The following is a 22,568-nucleotide window of genomic DNA, read 5'->3' as shown; positions in this document are numbered from 1 at the left end:
TCATAGATGAGATGTTGCAAATGAGTTGTCCCTGTCCCTGTTTTGTTTATTTGTTTGTTTGTTTGTTTAAAATATTTATATGCTGTCCACCTGCCAGACTTGCCCTATGGCAGATGGAGAAGATAAGGATCTCACCCTGATCTGAAACATACCAGAGCAGTTCACAGTACACAACACAATTCAAATTCATATATTAAAATATTAAAACCACAATAAATTTCCAAAAACTGAAGCCCAAATAATTCAACCTGAGCTGGGAATTAACAACAAACAAATACCTGGCTAAGCAAATGGAGGTGCTGAAAACTCATCAGAGTTGGCACCTGTCTTATTTTAAGTTGTTATTATTTATTAGCTATTATTATAGTTACTTTATCTTGCCCAGGGCAGCCCAGAGCAACTCACAACAAACAGGTTGCCAGCTGCTTCACTTTAGGAGATGGAGCACTCTGAGCAGGGCCTCTGATGATGTTCTTAATAGGCATGTTTGCGTGGGAGCAGGCAGACTATCAAGTGCCCCACCATTCTTAATCTGTTAATAGTAAACTATAGACTATGCCACACTAGCAGATATTGTAGAACTTTCCCTTGCCATTTTTGCCTGAAGCACCGGCACTCCCCAATCTGCTCCAAAGGCCTCCCTACCCCTCTAGAACAAGTTTTGTGGGTGTGCTGGAGAGGGAGAGGAAATGCCATTTGTACAAGTGGAAGTCCATCACACAAGCAGGTTAACAACACTAGATGTTACCCTAGGAGTCCTAAAACATTCTGCAATTTTCTCATAATAAACAGGGCCTCCCCCAAAGTTTAGTGAAAACTAATTAAAAATTGTCTCTTTCTCTCCATTCCTCCTCTCCCCAAAATTGCTTTTGCCTCATTGGGAAAACCCACATCATACTCAGCACAGCACAGTAGTAGACCCTTAGTCAAAAGCTTCACCATAAGAATTCCCAAAGTAGAAGCAACCTACAGTTTTCAGTGCTAAACTTCTTACAGAATGCAAATGTGTGTAGTTTACTGGACCCAGGAGCGTGTTTCTGTAGTTCAAGTAGTGATGATAGCCTTGAGTATATTTTAATACAGTTCTTTGAGCATGCAATTCTTTTGATGACTAGCACAGTCAACAAGCAGGGGCTGGAGGAAGTACATTCTCTGGTTACCAAACAGTTGTGCTAAATAGTGGGATTGTGATAAACAGCTTCTGTTCTTTAATTGATGGCTGCTTGTTTGAAACCTGCTCTGCTCTGTTGCTATTTGTGGGTTGCATGTAAGTGTCAGTGGTGTCCCTCTTCTGGAATGCTCTGCTGTGTGCCTCAGGCTATATCTCTTCCATTCCTGAAAGTTTTCAATTTTAAGTGGCCCATTGCTTGTTAACTTTAAATTACCGTTGCTTAAATTGGAAGCATTGGAGATCCTAAATCTTGACTCTCATGACAAAAACAAAACCATGACAACTGCTCCCTTTGCAGCCAGGAAGGCTGCTCTCATACTCAGAGCTAAAAAAATTATTATGCTAAATAATATGCAAAATAATGTGGCACTACAATCTTTAGCCAGACTAATAAGTGATGTGCAGGAATATGATGGATGAACAAGTAAACAAGTCCGAATTCCACTAAATGCAGTTTTGGATAACCCAATATATGCTTCAAGTACAGAGCATGCACTAAAGCTAAGGTCTGAGGTTACTTCTTCAGCCAATTTTTGCACTTTCGAAGATAAGCATGATATTCAATTAAAATGTTGCCTGCCTCTTCAGCAGCATGTTTTGCATTCTGTCATAATGCTGTTATGACACTATAGGCATTTAGGAGCTTCTTATTATAGCTATTTTAGTTCCTGCTAAGTTTTTTCTGGACTTCTCCCAAGTTTCAACTCTTCACTCTAAGCTTGTCTTTGTAAATTGATGTCATTGTGAGGTGCCTCAAAATATTCAACATGCTTGTGCTCTATTCACATTCTCCTGGGATTATTCAAGGGAACTGATGAAGTAGCCTATAAAAGCTAAACTTTCCATTTATTCGTTTTTGCAAGATTCTTACCATTTCCCTTCGAAACTAAGTGAATATAGGCAGAATTTGCCATTCTCAATCCATAATGCTTTAATAATAAGAAACAAACAAATAAGTATCAATTTGTAATTTATTGGGACACCTCTGTGGGGCCTCAGGTTATTACAAACAAGCCATGTTTAGTAACTGTTGTCTGCTCAGTGCAACTTAAAGGATTAATGTGGCCGGAATGGAGGGGATTGGGTTCTACTACTGCTTGACTTGATTGATTGATGTTTGGTTTTATCAAAAATATTTAAAGGCAGCAGCTTCTCATGCAAAATCCCAGAGTGGTGTACAACAAAATATACAAAACAGTTAAAATACAATTTAAAACCATACAGAATGATTATAAAAATAATCCACTCATCTTAAAAGCTTAAACCACTGTTGACACAATAAAAGTCTTCAATACTTTTTCTTTGGGTTAGAAGTGAGGATGCCTGCCAAATCCCTGCTGGAATACCTGATTTCTAGTCAAAGCCAGTTAGTTGTCCCACATGGTCCAGAAGTTTAACAGCATTCCATGACCTCAGTGATGGAGCTGTGATATAAGGGTTTAGGTTATCCTTAAAGGTATCCTAATTGTTGAGGGCTTTGTATGTAAATACAAGACCCTTGAACCTGGCTCAGTGGAGTATGGGCAGCCAGCATAGATGTTTTAACAATGGTGTTGCATGCTGTTGCCTGCCTGACCCCGTCAGCAATCTAGCCAATACATTCTGCACTACCTGCAGCTTCTTAATCAGGCCCCAAAGCAGCCAAACATAGAGCACATTGACAGAAGGATGAAGCCTGCTTGAAGCTGAGTTGCTACCACAGTCCGATGGCCCTTTTGTGCCATGCCTAAAGGACCCAGCCGGCCCCCCACCCCCCACCCAAGTCCAGACTCTGCTTGGTTCAGTGCTGGGTTGAGCAAAGAGTGATAACCATAGCCTTGTAGCCTGTTATCCTTTTTGTCAAAAAGGATTAAAAAGATTTCAACTTCTGCAGTCAAAAGCTCGGTAATCCTAAAATTTGGCAGCATGACTAGCAACAAGCATATTCAGAGGCTGTAGGAACCTAAGAAACTGACCCAAACTGAGTCAAACCATTGGTTCATCCCACCAAGTGCTTTCCACATTAGCTGATAGTGATCCTCCGGGGATCTACTTGAGCATGGTGGAACCCCTTCATACAAAGCATGTACTCTCCCACTGAACAAGTAATTTGTACAAAGCATAGAAGCACAGTATTTTAGAGCTGGAAGGGACCAAAAGGATCTTCTAGTCCAACCCCCTGCAATGCAGGAATCTTTTGCCCAATGTTTGAAGCATTTGTCAACATATCCATTCTCAGTGTGACTGTAATTTCCATTGTCGTTGCTGTCACATTATAGATCTGTTTATATGAACTTTGCACAGCCAGTGAGCATTGTTAGTGGAATGCAAGATAGTAGTACCCTTGTTACAGCAGGGAGGAGTGAATTAGAAAACACATAATTGTGACTGAGCCAGGGAGGTTAGGAATTCAGAATGCTGTCCATCCAACATTCACCTGATAGTTTTGGCATGCCCTTAATGGTTACTCATCATCATCTGTAAAAGCTGTTGTATAAAATAATAATGAAGTAATAATGGCTTTCAGGGTTGCTTGGTGGATAAATGAAGTAAGGTTTGAAAGTACATTGCATATTAAAAGCCTTAAAATTACCAATAGACATGATTTTCTGTACAGACGGGTACAATACTCCATGAAGTTTAACTGTCCTTGCTTTAAAAAAAAAAAAAGCATTTATTTCAGGAGGATACAAAAGAACAAATACAATATATTATATTATGTGCTTTGATAGAATTTCTTTTTCTTCTTTTTAACTTTAATTTCATAGTAAATGAGTACCTTTAATGAAACAGTATCCTAATTAATTAATATTGATATGCTAGTATTTGTATATTCCTCCAAGGGATATGCAATTATTACCAGTCTTTTCACCAAACATACTGAAGCTTTGTTTCCTTCTCTTGTCTTAATTCTGACATGGCAGCAAAGAACAACATACAGGCACAAGCCCACAGCCTTCAGAATTGAATGACAGCAGCCTGCCCTTTCAGCTTCGGCTCAGAAGGAGGGACAAATTGTAAGGAGGCCCCTTTCCTCTGAGTCCTTGATCTGAGAGGAAGAATACCCCATTGCACAGTAAGGGAAAGAACTGGCCTTGGAGAATGTGTGACTCAGGTGTTCATTCTCTGTGCCTAATTTGTCTCCCATTGGGTCCTTAAAACTGTGAGGGGAAATATCCTCTTGCAATTTAAAGAGTGATGATGAACTGGAAGAATGGTCCTTGAAGGCATTATCTAAGCCAGTTCCCTCCTCTCAGCCTCAAAGATGGACTTTTTCAGAGGCCAAAGCTAGAAGAAAATAACCCTCCCCACCTTGTCCAGCCAACACAGTTTTGTGCCTTTAGTGCTGCAGTTCCAGGGAGGAAGGTTGCTTGTTTTATTTATGCATTGAGCCCATCAACCTCCTACAATGGCTTCATGCATGAAGAAAATAAGAGCAAGCTCACACAGCTCAAGAGTGGCCAGGTATCAGGTGTCCTGCTTAATACTGGATGGTTTGGTTTTTCTAGAGCTTTCTGGACCCGTGTCCTCTTTTCCTAGATGTCTGTAAACCATGTTCAAGGAAGGGGGTTCCAAAGTAGTCAGTTGTCAGTGGCTTTTTCTTTTGTTAATGTAATAAATCAGAAAGCTGGCAGCCCTGCTGCTACTGCTGCCACAGTGTACTACTACTACTACTACTACTACTAATAATAATAATAATAATAATAGCAGCATCTAATGCTCCTGGGAAATGCCAGTACACAATGACATACTGTTGTTTCCCTTTCCTGGGACATTGTATGGAAAAGCAAATGGCTGACATTTGTCATTGGAATTGGAAAGGTTGGTACATCATCATGTACACTTCCTTCCCAATAGCATCTGTGTGTGTACCAACTCTCCACCATCCAGTCCCAGGGTGGGTTATCTACAGCTCCATACAACAAGTAAAACCATGTACTATGTAAATATTGCTAAATCATAAATTAAATTAAATCAACAGCATTCAGAAGGAGCGACAATGTAACAATTTGTGCAGTGTGGCAGCAGAACTATGCAATTTCACCTATTTCCCCCTACCCCATTTGTTATTGATGACGTCTCTCCATAAGTCTCTCTGCAGGAAATTGGCAAGTGGCTGAAACAACTCATTGCCTCCACCCCAAATGTCACATCAGTTGAGGGCTGCACATTCAGGACAGTAGTTCCCAGCTGGTGGTCCATGGACCCCAGGGGGTCTGCGTAACCCACGCAGGGTGTCAGCGGCCCCTTTCACATAACAAAAACTACCATAGAGATATTAATTTTTTCAAAAGCAGGGAGTGCATGGCTTGGTTTTTGAAAAATGGGTTCTGCATTGGGAACCACTGATTTAAGAGATAAATTGCAGTGTATATAAGCATTAGTCTTGGACCTGTAGAACTTGAGCTTGGATAGCCTCCCTTCCTGCTTAGCCAACACAAGGAGCCCTTGATTGGGATGAGTACCCCTTCCTATCATTTCTCTGCAAAAGATCATTTTGACAGTAGAGAAAGGCTGATTTTTCATTACTGGAAAGATAGTGAGTAGACGAGGATTTGGACACTGAAAAAGCATCTACTGCTAGCCCAGTTTCACCAGCACACCCTCATCAAACAGATCCCTTTGATGGAAAGGATGGGTCTTCTGTTTCACCATCCTAATTCCAGGATGGAAAATGAGTCACTCATAGCAAGATAATAAATTGCCGCAAAAAAGTTGAGGTGTTGTACAGACACTCTGTAAAAAAAACCCACAAACTTGTTTTCAAAGTTCTTTTTATCACAGATTGGCGCAGAGAAAATAGCAAGTGTATTTCATTTTAAGCATAAAAGCTTTTTCTTTAAAATACATTGCTATTGTATTGTGTATACATTAGCATCTTACATACAGAGAAAAATATATTAAGCTGCAAATAATAATAATACTATCCCCAAACAATTAAAGTAAAAAATGTTCTGGTAATTAACTATTATTTTTCACAAAACTAGTCTAATTATGTATCAGTCATGCTGAAATGAAAGGTCAATAACTACAGATGCATAATTTCCTTCTGATAGATTGCTGTTTGAAAATAGGTTTATGACAATTATGTGATTAATTTCCTTTTATTAAATAGCATTATGAAACTTCATGATGCATTCATCTGTTTATTACTGTTTCTTTTTCTGTTTAGTAAGAATTTAATGGTGGATGCAATATAACCTCAGTAGAAAATCTAGATAGCTAGACATTGCCTTTTAAAATAGTCCCCAATTGCATGTTAATTCTGTAGTGTCTGTGAATTCTGGGTGGTGAATAATCACACACACATTCCTTTTCAGTCAACAGCCCCTCATCTGTATCAGAGCAAATCGGCAATTCATGTTCCCTGTGCTGGATAAGTAATAGTATTGTGCATTGTTCCTGAGAGGTGCATAATATTTCTCAATATTAGCTCCCAGCCTTAGTTTGGAGCTTATACAACCAAGAAGAATACAAAAAAGCTAAAGATTATGAAACACTTTACACAATAAAAGTGGTGTATAAAGTGGTGTTTAAACTGATAGTATTTGCCTCCTTCACAAGCCTTGAATCTTTCTGTTACATATCAGCCATCTAACCGTAAGATGCTCTTTAACATGGTAAGTGCTCCTAGTTCTGAGCACAGAAAATGAATGGGCAGTCAAAAGAACTTACAAAAATATACATTTTGATTGCAGAATGACAGATATGTTTTCGTTGCAATCATTCATCACTATATTTGTGAACTTCCCCTAATATTTCAATTGACTAATTCACAAAGGCAACAAGAAAGATTTTAGCTGCTAAGTTAGACAGGGGAGAGATGTCCTACGTCTTCTTAAACCTATACTTTTGTTACATTGTCACCTTTTAAAGGAAACTTATAGAGCTTCCATAAGCGACTAGGGTTTTTTCCTCTTTAAAAAAGGTAAAGGGACCCCTGACAATTAGGTCCAGTCATGGCCGACTCTGGGGTTGCGGCGCTCATCTCGCTTTATTGGTTGAGGGAGCTTCCAGGTCATTTGGCCAGCATGACTAAGCCACTTCTGACGAACCAGAGCAGCGCACGGAAATGCCGTTTACCTTCCTGCCGGAGCAGTACCTATTTATCTACTTGCACTTTGACGTGCTTTTGAACTGCTAGGTTGGCAGGAGCAGGGTCTGAGCAACGGGAGCTCACCCCATTGCAGAGATCCGAACTGCCAACCTTCTGATCAGCAAGCGCTAGGCTCTGTGGTTTAACCCACAGCGCCACCCATGCCCCTTTTTCCTCTTTAGAGAGCATTTAATGATGAGTGCAATCTAACCTCAGCAGAGGATCCAGGTAGCTGTGTTTGGATTTATTAAATTTGTGTATCTCTTCCCACTGAAATGTGCCAAAGCGACTTACAAGCAACTAAAATATAATAACTGATTACCTAGCTAGATCATTTTCTTTTAAAATAGTCCCTGATTACGTATTAATTGTATGGAACCAGTGGTGCTTAGGAAAGTTTGCTTATTTTATAATAAACATTATTGAACAGTGAGTTACAGAGGCCGATTCAGGATACTGTCTATTTATGTAGTTCCATTGATATCTGTATCCTTTGAAGCCTACAGTCAGAAAAGCTACAGACTTGAATTGGCTTTGATTTGCAGTACATTTGCCAGCATTTCCCATTGTTCTGTAGAAGAAAGTTGAGAGCAAGGTGGTTTGAGGACTTGGACTCGCTGGGAAAAAAAGAGGGTGCCCTACACCTTTTCCAGATTGGCTACAGTATTTCACAACAGAAAAATAGAAACACAGTACACATGCCACCAAATAAAATAAATTTGAATTGAAACCACCGCAGAAGACTGGCCCAGGTTAACCAGATATTTATCAGAAGGAGAAAAAGGTGTACTGTAAGTCCTCTGAAAACATTTTGAATATAGTTGTAGGTCTCCTATGTGAGATAGATGTATGACTTTTTTGCTAGCTCCACCAGACTCTGTCACTCTTGTAAGATGTGGATAGTGCATTGGCTTGTTGAATCAGTGCAAGCACTTTCTGGTTCAAGAGTAGTTTCTGGTTTCAAGCAGTGGCCTATCAGTTGCCTTTCTTTTTCTTTTTTTAATGCTTTATTAATTTTACAAAGAAAAACAATCACCAAAAACAATACAAACGCAATACAAATTGCCAAGAAAAAAAATTAGATTCATACATAACAGATTCCATTATGACTTCCAATCATCCTAGTGTGCTTCCTAAGTTACATTTTCGACCGCACACTTTCCATTCTGTCTCCTAAATTGTCTCAGTTGTAATTGGTTTTGTAAAATTTCCTACTATCATGCAGGGGTCAATCCAGACCTGCCAAAGAATTTAGATTTTTACAATGTTCTTTTAGGTATACTCTGTAAGTATCCCATTTTCTATTAAATGTTTGTTATGTAACATCTCTAAGTCTTCCTGTCATTCTTGCTAACTGTGTATTCTAGCATTTTCATCTGCCAGTCCAACTTAGTTAGGAATAGATTCTCCTTTCCATTCTTTTGCTATTAAGATTCTTGCTGCGGCTATTGCATACATAAAAATTCTCCTTAGACTTTTTGGAATATCGTTACTCATTTTACCCAGCAGAAAGGCTTCAGGCTTTTTTGGGAAAGAAAATTTAAACATTTTCTGAAGCTCATTATATATTATATCCCAAAATTCTCTCTTTTTTTACAATTCCACCACATATGGATTATCGTGCCTTCTGCCTTTCTGTATCTCCAACAAATGCTTGACCTGGTCTTATACATTTTAGCTAGTTTTGAAGCTGTTAGGTACCAACGGTAAAGCATTTCCATCAAATTCTCTTTCAAATTACAGCACACGGTGAATTTCAAGACCTCACTTCATAATCTTTCCCACGCTTCCATTTGAATGTTGTAGCCAAACTCTTTGGCTCATTGGACCATTACCGATTTTACTTCTTCCTCCTTGACATCCCACTCTAGGAGGAGTCTGTACATTTTAGAGAGTGGTTTTTCTTTAATTTCAATTAATTTCTCGAATTTTGATAGGTCTGTGGAAAAGCCCTTCTGTTTGTCTTTTTTGAATGCCTCATTTAGCTGGAAATATTGTAGCCAGTCTGTTAAGTGGGTTCGAATTTCTTCATTTTTTTTAAGCTTCAGCCTATTTCCCTTCTCTTCCAATACAACTTTGCAAGTTGCCCAATTTCCTTTCATGTTTTTTTTCTTGACTAAGAATGCTTCTATTGGGGATAGCCACCATGGTGTTTTAGGTTCTAACAAGTCCTTATACTCAGCCCACACCATGTATGGTGATTTTCTTACCACATGGTTCAAAAAACCTTTGTGGACTTTAACCTTTTCATAGCCTAGATAAGCATGCCGTCCGATCCAGGAGAGACGAGCCGCCTCATGGTATCATTTCAAATCCGTCAGTGTGCCTTTCTGGTCCTCAGAGGCACACTCCCATTTTAAAGCCATCTAAACTAGTGGGACATATCACATTTTGAAGCAGTGAATTATATTTATGCAACAAGTTAAAGCTGCATTGTGTGAACATGCTTTTGCTAAGTCTGTCCTGAGCCTACGGTCAGTCAGCTTCATTAGATAACCCCAAGATCTCAAATTGGGGATTGGCAGGGAGGATTGTCTTCATTTTCTCATTGTTACTTACTGTATTTGTCCACTTACATTTGCTTTTAAGCCCTATTATCTCTTTCGTGCTATAAAATAGATTCTACAGACTCTTAATTACAGTTGATATCTTTACGACTAAACAACAACAACATCTTTCTATTCTATCCTCAGTATTCTGTCATGATAGCCCTATCCAAGCATCCTACCACTCCTCACACATGTGACTCCCATTGTGCGAAAGGAGACTTGGGTGCACACTGATCCCCTTCCCTCCTTCCCTCCCATTGCTGCCACCATTCCCACATCCCTTCACAGTGGTGTTGCGCCAGAGGGAGTGGCTCTTTTCAGAGGTAACAAGACATTTGAAACACTTTGTTTTTCTTCTCCATCACAGACTGGGAGGTGCTCCTCCTATCCTGGCACTGTGATGAATAGCAAAAACAAAGCTTTCCTCCTTCCTTATTACAGTCCAGTCCAGGGGGACCTCATACCTTAGTACTTTGTTAGGAAGAAACCCTCCCTCCTAGGCTGAGTGAATGGCTGAAGTGTGCCTGCCCTCTAGAATGTGAGAGTGTATTTGCTTGTCAGCCCCCAACTTCATTTTGTTGTTTGCTTGTCTTCCTGTTTGCCTGTATGTGTGGGTGTATATTCTATCTGTCTATATGTGTGGGTGTGTCTGCATCAGTCGTGTGACTTTTGGCCACACCTAATGCTGGCATGTGGCCCTTGCAAGGTTGATTGAACAACACACAAATTTCACTTGCCCTCTGACTGTCCAGTGCTTTGGGAATTCCTTGAAACCTACCTGTAATTTACCATTCTGAATATTTAGGAACACACTAGACATTATGTTAAAAGCATTTTTTTAACTAACATGCTTAAAACTGGCCATGCTTTTAAAAGAAAGGAAACAAGTAGTTTCAAGCGTTCCTGATTCTGAAGCAGGATGGCAGATAGGGAGAGGAGCAAGTCTTTCCTCCCATGCACATTTCTCCTGAAAACCCCCCTCTGCTGCCAAGCCTATTGTTTGACACCAGAGAGTCTGTTTGCTGAAAACACCGGCTTGAGGGTTAATATTCGGTGGAAATATGGTGTAGGAGCAAAAGGATTTATTTTCTTTTAAAAACCCACATACCCTGGACAGTGGCTACTATCTAAAGAAAGAGAGATGACTAGTTCAAAGCATTCTATTTTGAATAAGCTTTTAATCCAGCAAGAAGTTATGCCCTCACTGTCACCAGCAACTTTCCTTTCTCACTTTTCTACCTCGCATTGGAGCATTAATACAAGTTCCACCAGAGACCCTTGGGGACCCCTCCATTTATTTCCCTCTATTGTGATGTTGTTCATTTATTTATTTTTGTGGTGCTTTCTGTTTTTGAGTAGCTATTGATCATTAAGGAGACCTATCCCCTGATCCCATGAGTTTGATGTTGTTGTTTCCTTTCCCCATGAGCTGCTGTTCTCGAACTTTGTTTAAAAGCTTTCTGAGTCCCAGTACCATACTGCACACCAGTTCAACAGATCTGTTGCTGAAACCTGTCATCTGTCTATTCTAAAAGCTCTCCTTTACAGACACCATATTGATTCTAGTATGGCATCTGTTTTCCCTCTGTCAGGCTGCATTCACACAGCAGATTATTCAGTTTTCTTGACATTTCTCTAACTGCTAATTTCCACATTATATTTTAGCTTTCACACGACATAAAAACCACTTCCAGAAATATAGTGGAATATAGTTCAAGGTTAGCACTCATTTCCATGTTATTTGCAGACTTTTTTTTTATTATTCTGGAAGCCTATTACATGGAAATGTGCGGTAAACGTGCACTGTATCCACTATATTTCTGGAATTGGCTTTTACATTCTGTGAAAACTAAAATATAATGCAGAAATTAAAAGTTAGGAAAATGTCAGAAATACTAAATGGGCCTTTGACCTGATACAGCAGGGCTCTGCTTATGATAAATCGCAAGTTTTGTGGGCTATTGTACATGTTTTGACTGCACTACTTTTATTAGTATTTACAGTGGCACCTTGGGTTAAGAATTTAATTTGTTCCAGAGGTCCGTTCTTAACTTGAAATGGTTCTTAACCTGAGGTGCGCTTTCGCTAATGGGGCCTCCTGTTGCCGCTACACCGCTGGCACGCGAATTCTGTTCTTATCCTGGGGCAAAGTTCTTAACCTGGAGCAACCACTTACTGGTTAGCGGAGTTTGTAACCTCAAGAGTCTGTAACCCGAGGTACCACTGTAGTAGGGCTAGCGATTACTCCAGGTTTCCCAAATCTGGTATACTTAAAATGTTTTAGACTACAACCTCCCATCATCTATTACCATTGGTCATGCTGGCTGGGTTTAATGGAAATTGTAGTTCAGATATCTAGAGGGCACCAAATTGAGGGACACAGGGTTAGGCCAACAAACCCCCAAATTTTCTAGATCCTTTGAAGAAGATAGTTGGCCTTCTAATGTTATGGAGTATATGTGTGTTGTTTATCTTTTGATAGACAATTTCATGTTTGAATTCTTGAAGAACCCTCGGGGAATGACATCAACTCAGTATAGTGTTGGTTTTTTAGTTTGTCTAACCATTCTAAAACATTATCCCTTTTTGTCCTCTATACTGCAATTACTGTGTGAAATTAATTGTTTGAGTGTGAGTAACTTTCCAACATCTTGTTTTATTAAGACTGATGTATATAATTCGTTTATATCCCAGTAGGTCCCCTGTTTCACTGGTTTGTTGTCCTACAACACATTGGCTGGTTGTTTGATTTTTGTGTTTGATTTAAATAAATGTTTACTATGAGTGTTTGTATCTCTGAACATAAGAACTGTATCGGATTAGGCCAACGATACCATGCAGTTCAACACCCTGTTTCCAATACTGGCCAGAAGGGCAACATTGGTCAAACAGGAAACCCACATCCAGGGTCTGAAGACAAACATTCTCCATTTGTTTGCCCTTGAGCAATTGCAGTTCAGAGATATTTTGCTTCTGAACTTGGAGGCAACATTTACCGGTCTCAGCTAATAGATGTGATGGCCACTGGAAGAGTATATTTTGGAGTACAGTATATATTGAATACTGCAGATTATGCTCAAAGAAGTTTACAACAACCTTGCTGTCCAGTATTGGACCCTTATTTCATGCTTGGACTTGGGCTGGAGTTGAGAGAGTACAACAACCCACAGTGCTATTTTTCCCCCTTTTATCCCTCAATAGCAGGTTGGGCTGAGGCGGCAGTGTAGTTCACTGTTATACTCCTTTGCAGGTTTGAGGGTAGCTTGCAGCAGCCGTGTACTATAGTTTATTGTTAATACTGCAGGCCATAGGTGAAACTGAGGCTGCTTTGGACTCCTAGTAAAACAAAAACAAAAAAAAACCTGAATCTCTCAAGTTGCAGCAAAGGTCAATTTACTTAAATTGCTTCCACACAGACCTCCTCCTCATAGGCCAAATCAGGCATTCAGAAGCCTCATGCTCCATTGACTTTCATGCAGACTGGTTGCACTGTAAAATGCTCAGAACATAATGAGCATGTTTGTACTTGAAGTGGAACCCAAGTTAGAGTACCAACCCCTGTTTTTGTCTTTTTTGCTTCTTCAGCCATAAGCTCAGGTAACACACACAGGAATACACTGCATTATTTTCTTGTGGGGGCCTCACTTGTATTTTCTCTGAATTGTAAAAAAGAAAAAAGAAACACCTGACATTCTTTGATCATTTTGTAGAATCTCTTGAACAATTCTGGATGCTTTACCTTTTCCCCTTATTGCTTTGTCACTCAGGCTGTGATGCTTTGTTGCTGGGCTTCCCACTTCCTCACAGTCATTCTTGTATTTGGAGCTTTGCAGGTACACACTGCAAAGTAACAACCAGAACTTTCTTCTCTGTATGACCGTCATTAACATGACTCTGTGGTCAGTGGGAATGAAATGGGAGATCACACTTCCTCCACACAGATCCCCTGTAAGGTCAAACATGAGGGTGGGGCAAAAGCTGCTGAACCAGTTCTGCAGCAAAGAAGCCACTCCCACTGATGCCAGTAGTAGCTGGTGCGCAATGCGAAAACTCAAAAAAGTCAGCATAAAAGTAGTCTCAAAAATCCCGGAGCAAAGGCTTAGAAGTAGTGTTATTAATATAAGTGTGGATGAAAGAGAGAGAGCGCGCGCTCATCACCAAGCAGGCAAGAAGCAAAAATACTGGTTTAAAAACCCACCTTAATGCAGATCAGCCCAGAGTTAGATGGACCCATGATCTGACTCACTATAAGGCAGCTGTATGAGTTCATATAACTAATCCTCTTTCCCTTTTTAAATTAAATTTGACTGGTATTCAACTTTCTGGGCAATTATTCACTCACATAGATGCTGAATTTGATAGTGTTCTGGTCACTGTTTCCAAGGGGTTTGAGACATCTTGCGCTATTCTTGCTTAAAAGAGCCTATTTTTACATTATATAGTAAAAGTTAAAATATTCCGTAACAAAATGGAGAATAAAAATAATCTCTTATGACAAGTCTTCCTCCCCCCCTCTTCCTTCTGGTTATCTGTAAAGTATACGCCCATTGTCAGTTTAACAGGGTAGTGCTTGTATAAACATTCTTGTTTCGCCTGTTCCATGTAATAGTTTCTTGTATCGTATTTCTTCTGACCCCGCTATCTGAAACCAATTATAGGAGATCCATTTGGGCTGCATCTATTTTCATAAGGAGCCCAGGCAGCAGAGATGAATATCAACATCAAATATGATTCTGAGTGCTTTGTTATTTATGTTTCAGAGAGATTTTGTAGCCTTCAGCTCTCAAGAATGTGTCACGCTGTGCTGTTTATACATTGAAGATATTAATGGCCATAGATGTCATTTTTCATTTTAACATCTCAAATGCAACAGGCTGATAGGTTAAACATTCCTGTTTTTAACGAAACAATATGAATGACATCTGTTTTCTTTTAGAAAAAAAATCGAAAAGGAGGAAAACAACATATTTATAAAATAATTCAGTAATTTGTATATATTAAGCAATTTCAGTCCTGCTTAACACTAAAAAAGAGGTGTAATTAAAACATGTAAAAATGTAGCTCCTGAATATGCACGTAACAGGAACTTGTATGTATACACAGAATCTCAGTAAGACTTAGCTGTAAAATCCAGAGAATCACACTGGCTCCTAAGTTTTGCAAACCTGGTTAAATATATTATTATTATCTGTTTAAGGTTTTACAATTATCAAGAGTATATAAGTTTATTTGTATGTTGCTTACAAGTTTAGGAGTCACAGCAATATTTACCCGTAAATAGTGTGCAGCAATGTGTTCCCAAAGCCACATGATCAATATTTTGTGTAATATTGCCTGTTCTGGACACCTGTTGTCCAGAATGGTATTATTACTTTAATCCAAATCCTCAGTGGCTTTATTGTTTTAAGCTGTCACATGTTCCATACTTTTACTGAATTAGATTACTTTGTTAAGTAAAAATGCTACTTAATTCCACACAGATGTTTTTGGAATTTGGACATGACCACCTCACAAACCTCTAAACTGCTACTCATTTCTAAACTGCTCGTTTTCAGTGAAAAGTTGCAATTTGTTTCATCAACCCATTTTGCAAGTTTTTGCTAATTGCGTTAAAGGGCAGACAGATCTTCATATAAGTTTACAGAATGGGAGACTGGACCTTCTCAGTACAGTACTGTAATAGTGCAACCCTGGACTTTGGAGCGCTTTCCCCAGGAAGGCATGTCTGGCGCCAAGTTAACTATCATTTCTGCACCAGGAAAATCATTTTTATTCTTCCAGGCTTATGGGCAGCTTTAATGATAGCTACTCAATCCAGGCTTCAGTGTGAGTTTACTGATATCATATACAGTTTTAATGCTTTTCTCATGTTTTCTTATATTATAGATACTGTAAATTGTGTTGAGCCCCCCTCCCCCCGTGTAAGTATATAATTCTTAAATGATACACAAATCTTACCAAATCAAATTATCCTCAGTTTTGAAAGATGCACTAATTCCATCATATGCTAAGCAGTGACAAATTCCATACATCATTCATAGCTCACTCATTTATCATGGATTTAATATGAGTAAGTGAATTGACAAAAGGAGAATTTAAGGTACTCGTCTCTATTTGTTTACCATACATACTTGCATAGTTTTATTTGTATGTCTCCTTTCTATAGTTGAAACCATGCTCAAATTGGCTTACAGCATGAAAAAATACATTACAACATAACAAAAGCAGCCATAAACAATAAATAAAACTCCAGAAAAAACACAACCAAATTGGAACAGCTCCCAAATAAATCATAAGATCCAAAATAAAGATACAAAAATATCAATAATAGCAACAACCCACGCAACAGAAACACTTAAAGCCCAGCCCAAGAGTCTACAACCGCAATCTGTATTTCTCACAGTATTCCAGTTGTCAGCATTTCTAAGATACCCTTTCATACAAATTTAACATTTTAATTCACATTTAGCGATTGGACACACAAGTTTAAGACAGGAGAAGGGTCTCCTTTTGCATGTAAAATATCCCAGGTTCAATCCTTGGGGTTCCAGGTAGGAAACCCCTCCAATAACATGGAGATCCACTTTCTGTCAGTGGTAGAGCATCATTCCACACCCTGGTGTCCCCCAAATGTTCTGAACTACAAATTTCATCAGCCACAACCAACATGACCAGTGGTCAGGAATGTCTAGAACATCTGAAGGGCACCAGATGAGAGAAGTTCTGAGCCAGGTGGACCAATGATCTTTTTTAGTATAAGGCAGCTTCCTGAGGGGCTTGTGCCATGGTTGTTCTGCTTTCATTTCTTACATGCACATTGCTGAGACTGGTTCCTTGTTTTGCAAACCAGGGATTGCTGTAAACTACTGTACCAGATCAAAGGGATGGAATGAGAAGCTGTCAGAGGTTGTGTGCACATTACAGTTTACTCTGCATCAAGTGTGCTCCATTGCTAGGTTTGGAAGCCACATACACACACTATTAGCCACATCCATATTGATGCTGTAGCTTCTTGAGAAATGCTGCTGTTTGGTGCATTTTCCCCTTCCATCCAATTAGAAGACGTAAGCCATATTCATTTTGCAGTTTTGCCAAGGGGTGTACATTAGAGACACCAGCAGATAGGTGCACATGCACAGATGACAGCTTCATGAATAGGTGTTATGGGGGAGCTTTCCACGGGTGGGGAAAGCAAACAGGTAATGTGCATTGGGGTATAGATACCTCTTCCTCTGTGCTTTGCACGATGCAAATGTGACTTGCTGCCAATGTGTACATAGCCTGGGAGACAACCTTGGCCATATTCTTCTCCTAAAAGCCCGCTGTCCCATCCCTTGATGGTGCTTCCAAGCCTCCACAGTACTACTGTAAACCTATAGATACCACTCTGCAATCTAAAATATTTTTTTGCTTAATATCTCTTCAGGCTCAGGAATAAATGAGAGGCCTGCCTTTCCTCAGCAAGCTTTGTGATCCTCTTTTAAAATCTGTTGCACTTGAATTTAAAGCAAGCTAGGGTGGTTTCGTAGGGCTAATACTGGTCTGCAATTACTTGAAAACCCCAAGAAAACAGCAAGAGGATTGTTGTGGGTATGCTTCAGCCACGTACTGATGCCTTTTACAGGCGGACAAATCTGTGTTCTTAGGAGCTGGCGATAGTGCGTGCAGTTTGTTTACTTTGGTTTGCTGTGTCTGCGTGCTTTCTCAGAAAACTTGTATGGAGCCAGACTGTAGCAGCCCTCTCTCTGTCTTTTCATAATTGATCAGGGGATGACTGCTTTCCCTGAGGGTTAAGACGTGGCAACTTTTTCTGTTTGCTCAGCATCTCAATGCAGTAGTTCAAACATTGTTCATACCAGCTGGCAGTGTAATGCCATATGCACATCTTGTCAAAGCAACTGTTGTCATGGCTACTGGAAACTATCTTTAAAAAAGCAGCTCATTTGAGTCTAATCAAAACTATACCTTTCTTTACCAGTTTGGCAATTTTAGGGTGCATACTGTTCAGGTAATCATTGCTCTGTATTTGCAAATAGTTTTCTGTGCCAGTTCTACAGAAAATAAAATAAAACGTACTTTTAATATTTTCAGATCACAAAGTAGCAACTCACTGGATTTGTTATATGATATAAAAGTGAATGAAGGAGTCTTAGTAGTTTCTTATAGTTGGTTTTGAAGGGTTCCTTAAAAAAAAAAAGACTTTACTGTCCACATTAGTTGTTCCGCTTGTGTAGACCACATTTTAAAGTTAGCTATTTTCCTGGTAATTGGCATCTTTCTCTTGTGCTCAGTTTTGTTTTACTTAATTCAAATGAAAAGATTTTTTTAATGCTATATTTTGATTGCAGTGCTATCACCCACAGAAGCTAATCTGATTGGCTAGGTAGTGATTTCTTTGTTCTCAGAGTTTACGAAGAATGCAAATGAAAGCCTCTTAATTTTATTTGGCATTAAAACTCCACTTTATTTTGTCAAACGAGAGGTTTCCCCTTGAATTGTAAGTACAAAAAAAGTGTTTTTAATCTTCAATGAATATCCTTATTAATTCACTTTCAAGATAATCTGATGTTGATTTGTCAAATTTAATTACAGCTTCCGGTAACACTTGAAGTCTACTGCTTTTGCTTAAAAATTGTAATATGAAAATGCAAATTGAATGATGATTTACAAGGGTGTGAGCATTTTAGCTGAACACTTAAAGACAAGTTCCTTGTGGAGATGAGGCTATTGATGCGGTTTATGATTTTTCCTCTTCAAGCACTTTATACAAATTAATGCTATTTCCTTGAGGATTTGTTGCACATATATACTTTTTCACAATATCTCGCATAAGTACTTTCTGTGGAATTTTCTTGGTGTGTTTAAAGAAAATGGGAAGTCTTCTGTTTTCAGATTGTATAAGGGAAGATCAAATTATGCTTGAAAGTTAACATTGGGTAAGTTACAAGCAATAATATTTTCAATTAAATGTTCAAAAATTATTTACCTTGATATTGTATTTACTTGCAGGCTTTGCAGGCAGCCAGACAGCTGCTTTTACAGCAACAGACAACTGGGCTGAAATCTCCCAAGAGCAGTGATAAACAGAGACCATTGCAGGTTAGTAAATCATCTTTACATCTGAGACCTAATCGCTGTAGCACTCAAGCACACCTAAATATAGGTATACAACTGTACCTTGTTGCATTCTTGCATATTTACATTTTTGCAAATGGCTTTAGCTTTACTATTAGAACTGTAATTTATTAAGAAATGTTACTACGCAAGAAGAACCCCTTTTATAGAAGCTTGTAGTGGCTTAAAAGGTCACACAGAGTGAAGCAGAACAATCTCGGGTCCAATAGGCGCTATACAAATAATCTTCCTACAGATAGCTGGGGAATTTTGTGCACATTCTTCACTCTGAACACTTGGTTGTAAAGTGGCAATTTTTCAGGAATGGAAAGCTTTCAGAACAATTATCTGAATATGCAAAGAGCAACCCCTCCTGCTATTAGAACGATGTATTTTATCGAACTGGTTGTGTGTTAAGGGCTCCCCCTCCGCCCTCTCTTCATATTGTGTAAGGATCCAAAAAGAATGTTTTTATCATGTGCTTCAGCTATTGTTCATAATATTTAATAGAAAAATACGTACAGATTATAAATATAAATCTTGTTAATCCAATGAGGATAGTGGTGGTTTTTTGTTTCGCTTTTATGGTTGTTTATAAATGACTTAGCAAAAGGAGTGGAACCAGGCCCTGCTGTCAAAAGCTAGCTCTGACTTGTTTTATGTGAACCAAATATTTGTTATTTCACTGCTGAAAAATGGAAGGTTCTTAAGGTGTGCATGTATTCCTGGGAGTAGTAATAATGTTGTTCTTCCTCTCACAATACAACCCATGCTTTTCTTTACTTCCCTCATAAGTATAGAGAAAGTTTTCAAGCTGATGCCATTGTATCTAAACAGGCATTTGAGTGAATTCAGTGTTTCACTTTCTTTTAAACCAAAGGCTGATTGAAATGTTACAGGCACTGCATGCAGGCTGCCAAAAATGACTTCTAGGTGACCGTGCTTCATGTGATATTTGAAATGTTTGAAAGCCACTAACCATGTGGTTAGCCGTAATCACAGGGAGTCTCTTTATGCTGGTGCCATGCAGTTCATGCGGCTGGTGGTAGTGGGGTGGGGAGCTTGCACTGCCAGCAAAATCGTTTTGAGATCCTTAAAGTTGCCACATGGAAGGCTGCTGTGCAGAGGTGATTTTTGACAACTTCCATGTGGGACCAAAATGAGAAGTAGAAAATAGGATATTTTCTAGGGATGGCAAATATTTTCTGTGGAAACTAGTAATTGGTGATTGGGGCGGGGGGATTTAAACCCTATCCAAAAGAAAAAAAGCTTTTAGAGTTGTACAAATACTGACTTTCCCAACCCTGAGAACATTATTTTCCTTTGGTTCTGTGCCATTTAACCCCTAGGTTGCTGCATTTGTCTCCGTACTTGCTAGTCATGTATATGATCCCACCCAATCATGTAGTGAATGGGGATTGTGTCAAAATAGCTACATTTGGTGTAGTAGTAGTAGTAGTAGTAGTAGTAGTAGTAATAATAATAATAATTTATTATTTGTACCCTGCCCAACTGACTGGGTTGCCCCAGTCACACTGGGCAGTTGATGGTGCCACTGAGGGCAAGTGAAGACAACATAAATAAATAAGTGGACATTTCCCCAGGGGATGCAGAAATTTTGCTTGGAAAGAGGAGACATATTTGTTGCTATTTGAAACTGTGAGCACTTTTCTCTCAGGGCTGCTGTAATACAGCTCTGTGCTAGACATGCATGGGGACAGGGATGCAGGGCCCTGGATGAGGGGAACCTGTTTGTGCTACATGAAGTAACACCTTACTCCAGTGGATCCATACACATACGGAAGATCCATTGCTGATTATCTTGGGTCATTCACAGATCACTGTGTTGCTCTATGGACCTCTGAACTCTATCTGCCGAAGATGATAGCCTTGCTGTTGTTTCAGGATGAAAGATGTGAGTAAAGAGCCTCTGATTTTCCCAGTGTTGCCTCTGCAATACTACGTAAAATGTAGCATCCAAAGTAGCCCTTACTTCAGCCTTTCAGATATTACAAATAGAATGTTAAAATGAATTCAGAAGTTGTTATCCAAGGATAACAGATGATGTAAAAAGAGAACACAAAGTCTTCATTCGAACTTCATGATAAACCGTGGTTTGTTTGAGTGGAAATGAGCCACAGTGAGCCCTGCTGTTGTCTGCTTCCCTGCCTTCCTTCTCTGGTGCAGCAGCACGGAGGGATTTGAAGAAGTTTCTTTCATTTTTTATTAATCACAGCTTGTAGATGCATTCAGGCCTCACAGACGGTCATTGCTGGATGGGCTTGTTTGAAAGAAGCCAACTTCAGATTTTTTCTGCAAACCGTAGTTAAGGTTTGCTATAGTTTAGGATCCAAATGTAACACTAAACTGCAGTTAAGCAAAATTAGAAGTAAAAGCTTGCTTTCTCCTTACAGCTACTCCAGAGGAGAGGGGAGGTAGGCCTTATCTCTATCATGAGGAATAAAGGAGAGCGTTTACTGACTTCTAATTCTGAGTAAATGCAGTTATACTTTAAAGCTCTGATTTGTCTCTTAAGCTTGGTCTTTCTAGTTAAGTAAGTTAAGAAATTAACTTAACATATTTATATGCATCTAACATAATTTGAATTGTGACACACATGGGGGGGGGATAGAGAATTTTATAACGAAACCTTGAAATTTATGTCAAGGATTGGTGCTGAATATAGCCCACTGAGTCTGTTTCTAGACAACACCACTCTACCATAGCCACAGCCTTCACAAGTCCTGCTCACTTCTATTCTTGAATGTGTTTGCGTGGCTGGAAAGTACTTGTGAACCGTGATAATGCCTCTTGCTTACCTTCATGGAGATTGGAGAGATGTATGAGTGTGACCATGTAGAATCTTCTGACTTTTGTGTGACTAGAATGCAATCTGCTGTACAAAGGTAGTAGTAATAATAATAATAAATTTTATTTATATCCCGCCCTCCCCAGCCGAAGCCGGGCTCAGGGCGGCTAACAACACCAAAATAGTGCGACATTATAAAAACATTATAAAAATTAATTAAAATCAAGATTGATGGCAGCCATAAAGTTTTGTAAAGGTTGCCAGAGGAGGGAGTCAGGCTGCGCCCTAACCAAAGGCCTGGCGGAACAGCTCTGTCTTGCAGGCCCTACGGAAAGATGTCAAGTCCTGCAGGGCCCTTGTCTCTTGTGACAGAGCATTCCACCAGGTTGGAGCCGCAGCCGAAAAGGCCCTGGCTCTAGTTGAGGCCAGCCTAACCTCTCTGTGGCCTGGGACCTTCAAGGTGTTTTTGTTTGAAGACCGTAGGTTCCTCTGTGGGGCATACCAGGAGAGGCGGTCCCGTAGGTACGAGGGTCCTAGGCCGTATAGGGCTTTGAAGGTTAAAACCAGCACCTTAAACCTGATCCTGTACTCCACCGGGAGCCAGTGCAGCTGGTATAGCACCGGATGAATGTGATCTCACAGCGAAGACCCCGTAAGGAGTCTCGCTGCGGCATTCTGCACCCGCTGGAGTTTTTGGGTCAGTCTCAAGGGCAGCCCCACGTAGAGCGAGTTACAATAATCCAGTCTGGAGGTGACCGTCGCGTGGATCACAGTAGCTAGGTCAGGGCGAGAGAGGTAAGGAGCCAACTGCTTAGCTTGGCGGAGATGAAAAAACGCCGCCTTTGTAAT

General features: G+C 39.6%; 1 protein-coding gene across 8 annotated transcripts in view; it reads left to right on the top strand.

Annotated features, from left to right (window-relative positions):
• FOXP2 (forkhead box P2) overlaps positions 1–22,568 on the top strand; it is a 352,653-nt gene that overhangs the window by 215,774 nt on the left and 114,311 nt on the right. For 7 of the 8 annotated variants that reach the window (XR_014172562.1, XM_081928970.1, XM_081928969.1 and 4 more), the window contains exon 5: positions 18,806–18,895. Coding sequence is in view for 7 of the 8 variants with exons in the window: in XM_081928970.1 (XP_081785096.1) it covers positions 18,806–18,895 (90 nt within the window). In the remaining variant the exon portion in view is untranslated. Of the gene's footprint in view, positions 1–18,805; positions 18,896–20,747; positions 20,826–22,568 lie in introns of all 8 variants that reach the window. The other variant, XM_081928973.1, reaches the window with a different exon arrangement.

The sequence above is a fragment of the Podarcis melisellensis genome, assembly GCF_964234715.1.
Source record: "Podarcis melisellensis genome assembly, chromosome: 10".
NCBI classification, from domain to species: Eukaryota; Metazoa; Chordata; class Lepidosauria; order Squamata; family Lacertidae; genus Podarcis; species Podarcis melisellensis.
This window is presented reverse-complemented; position numbering and strand designations above follow the sequence as displayed.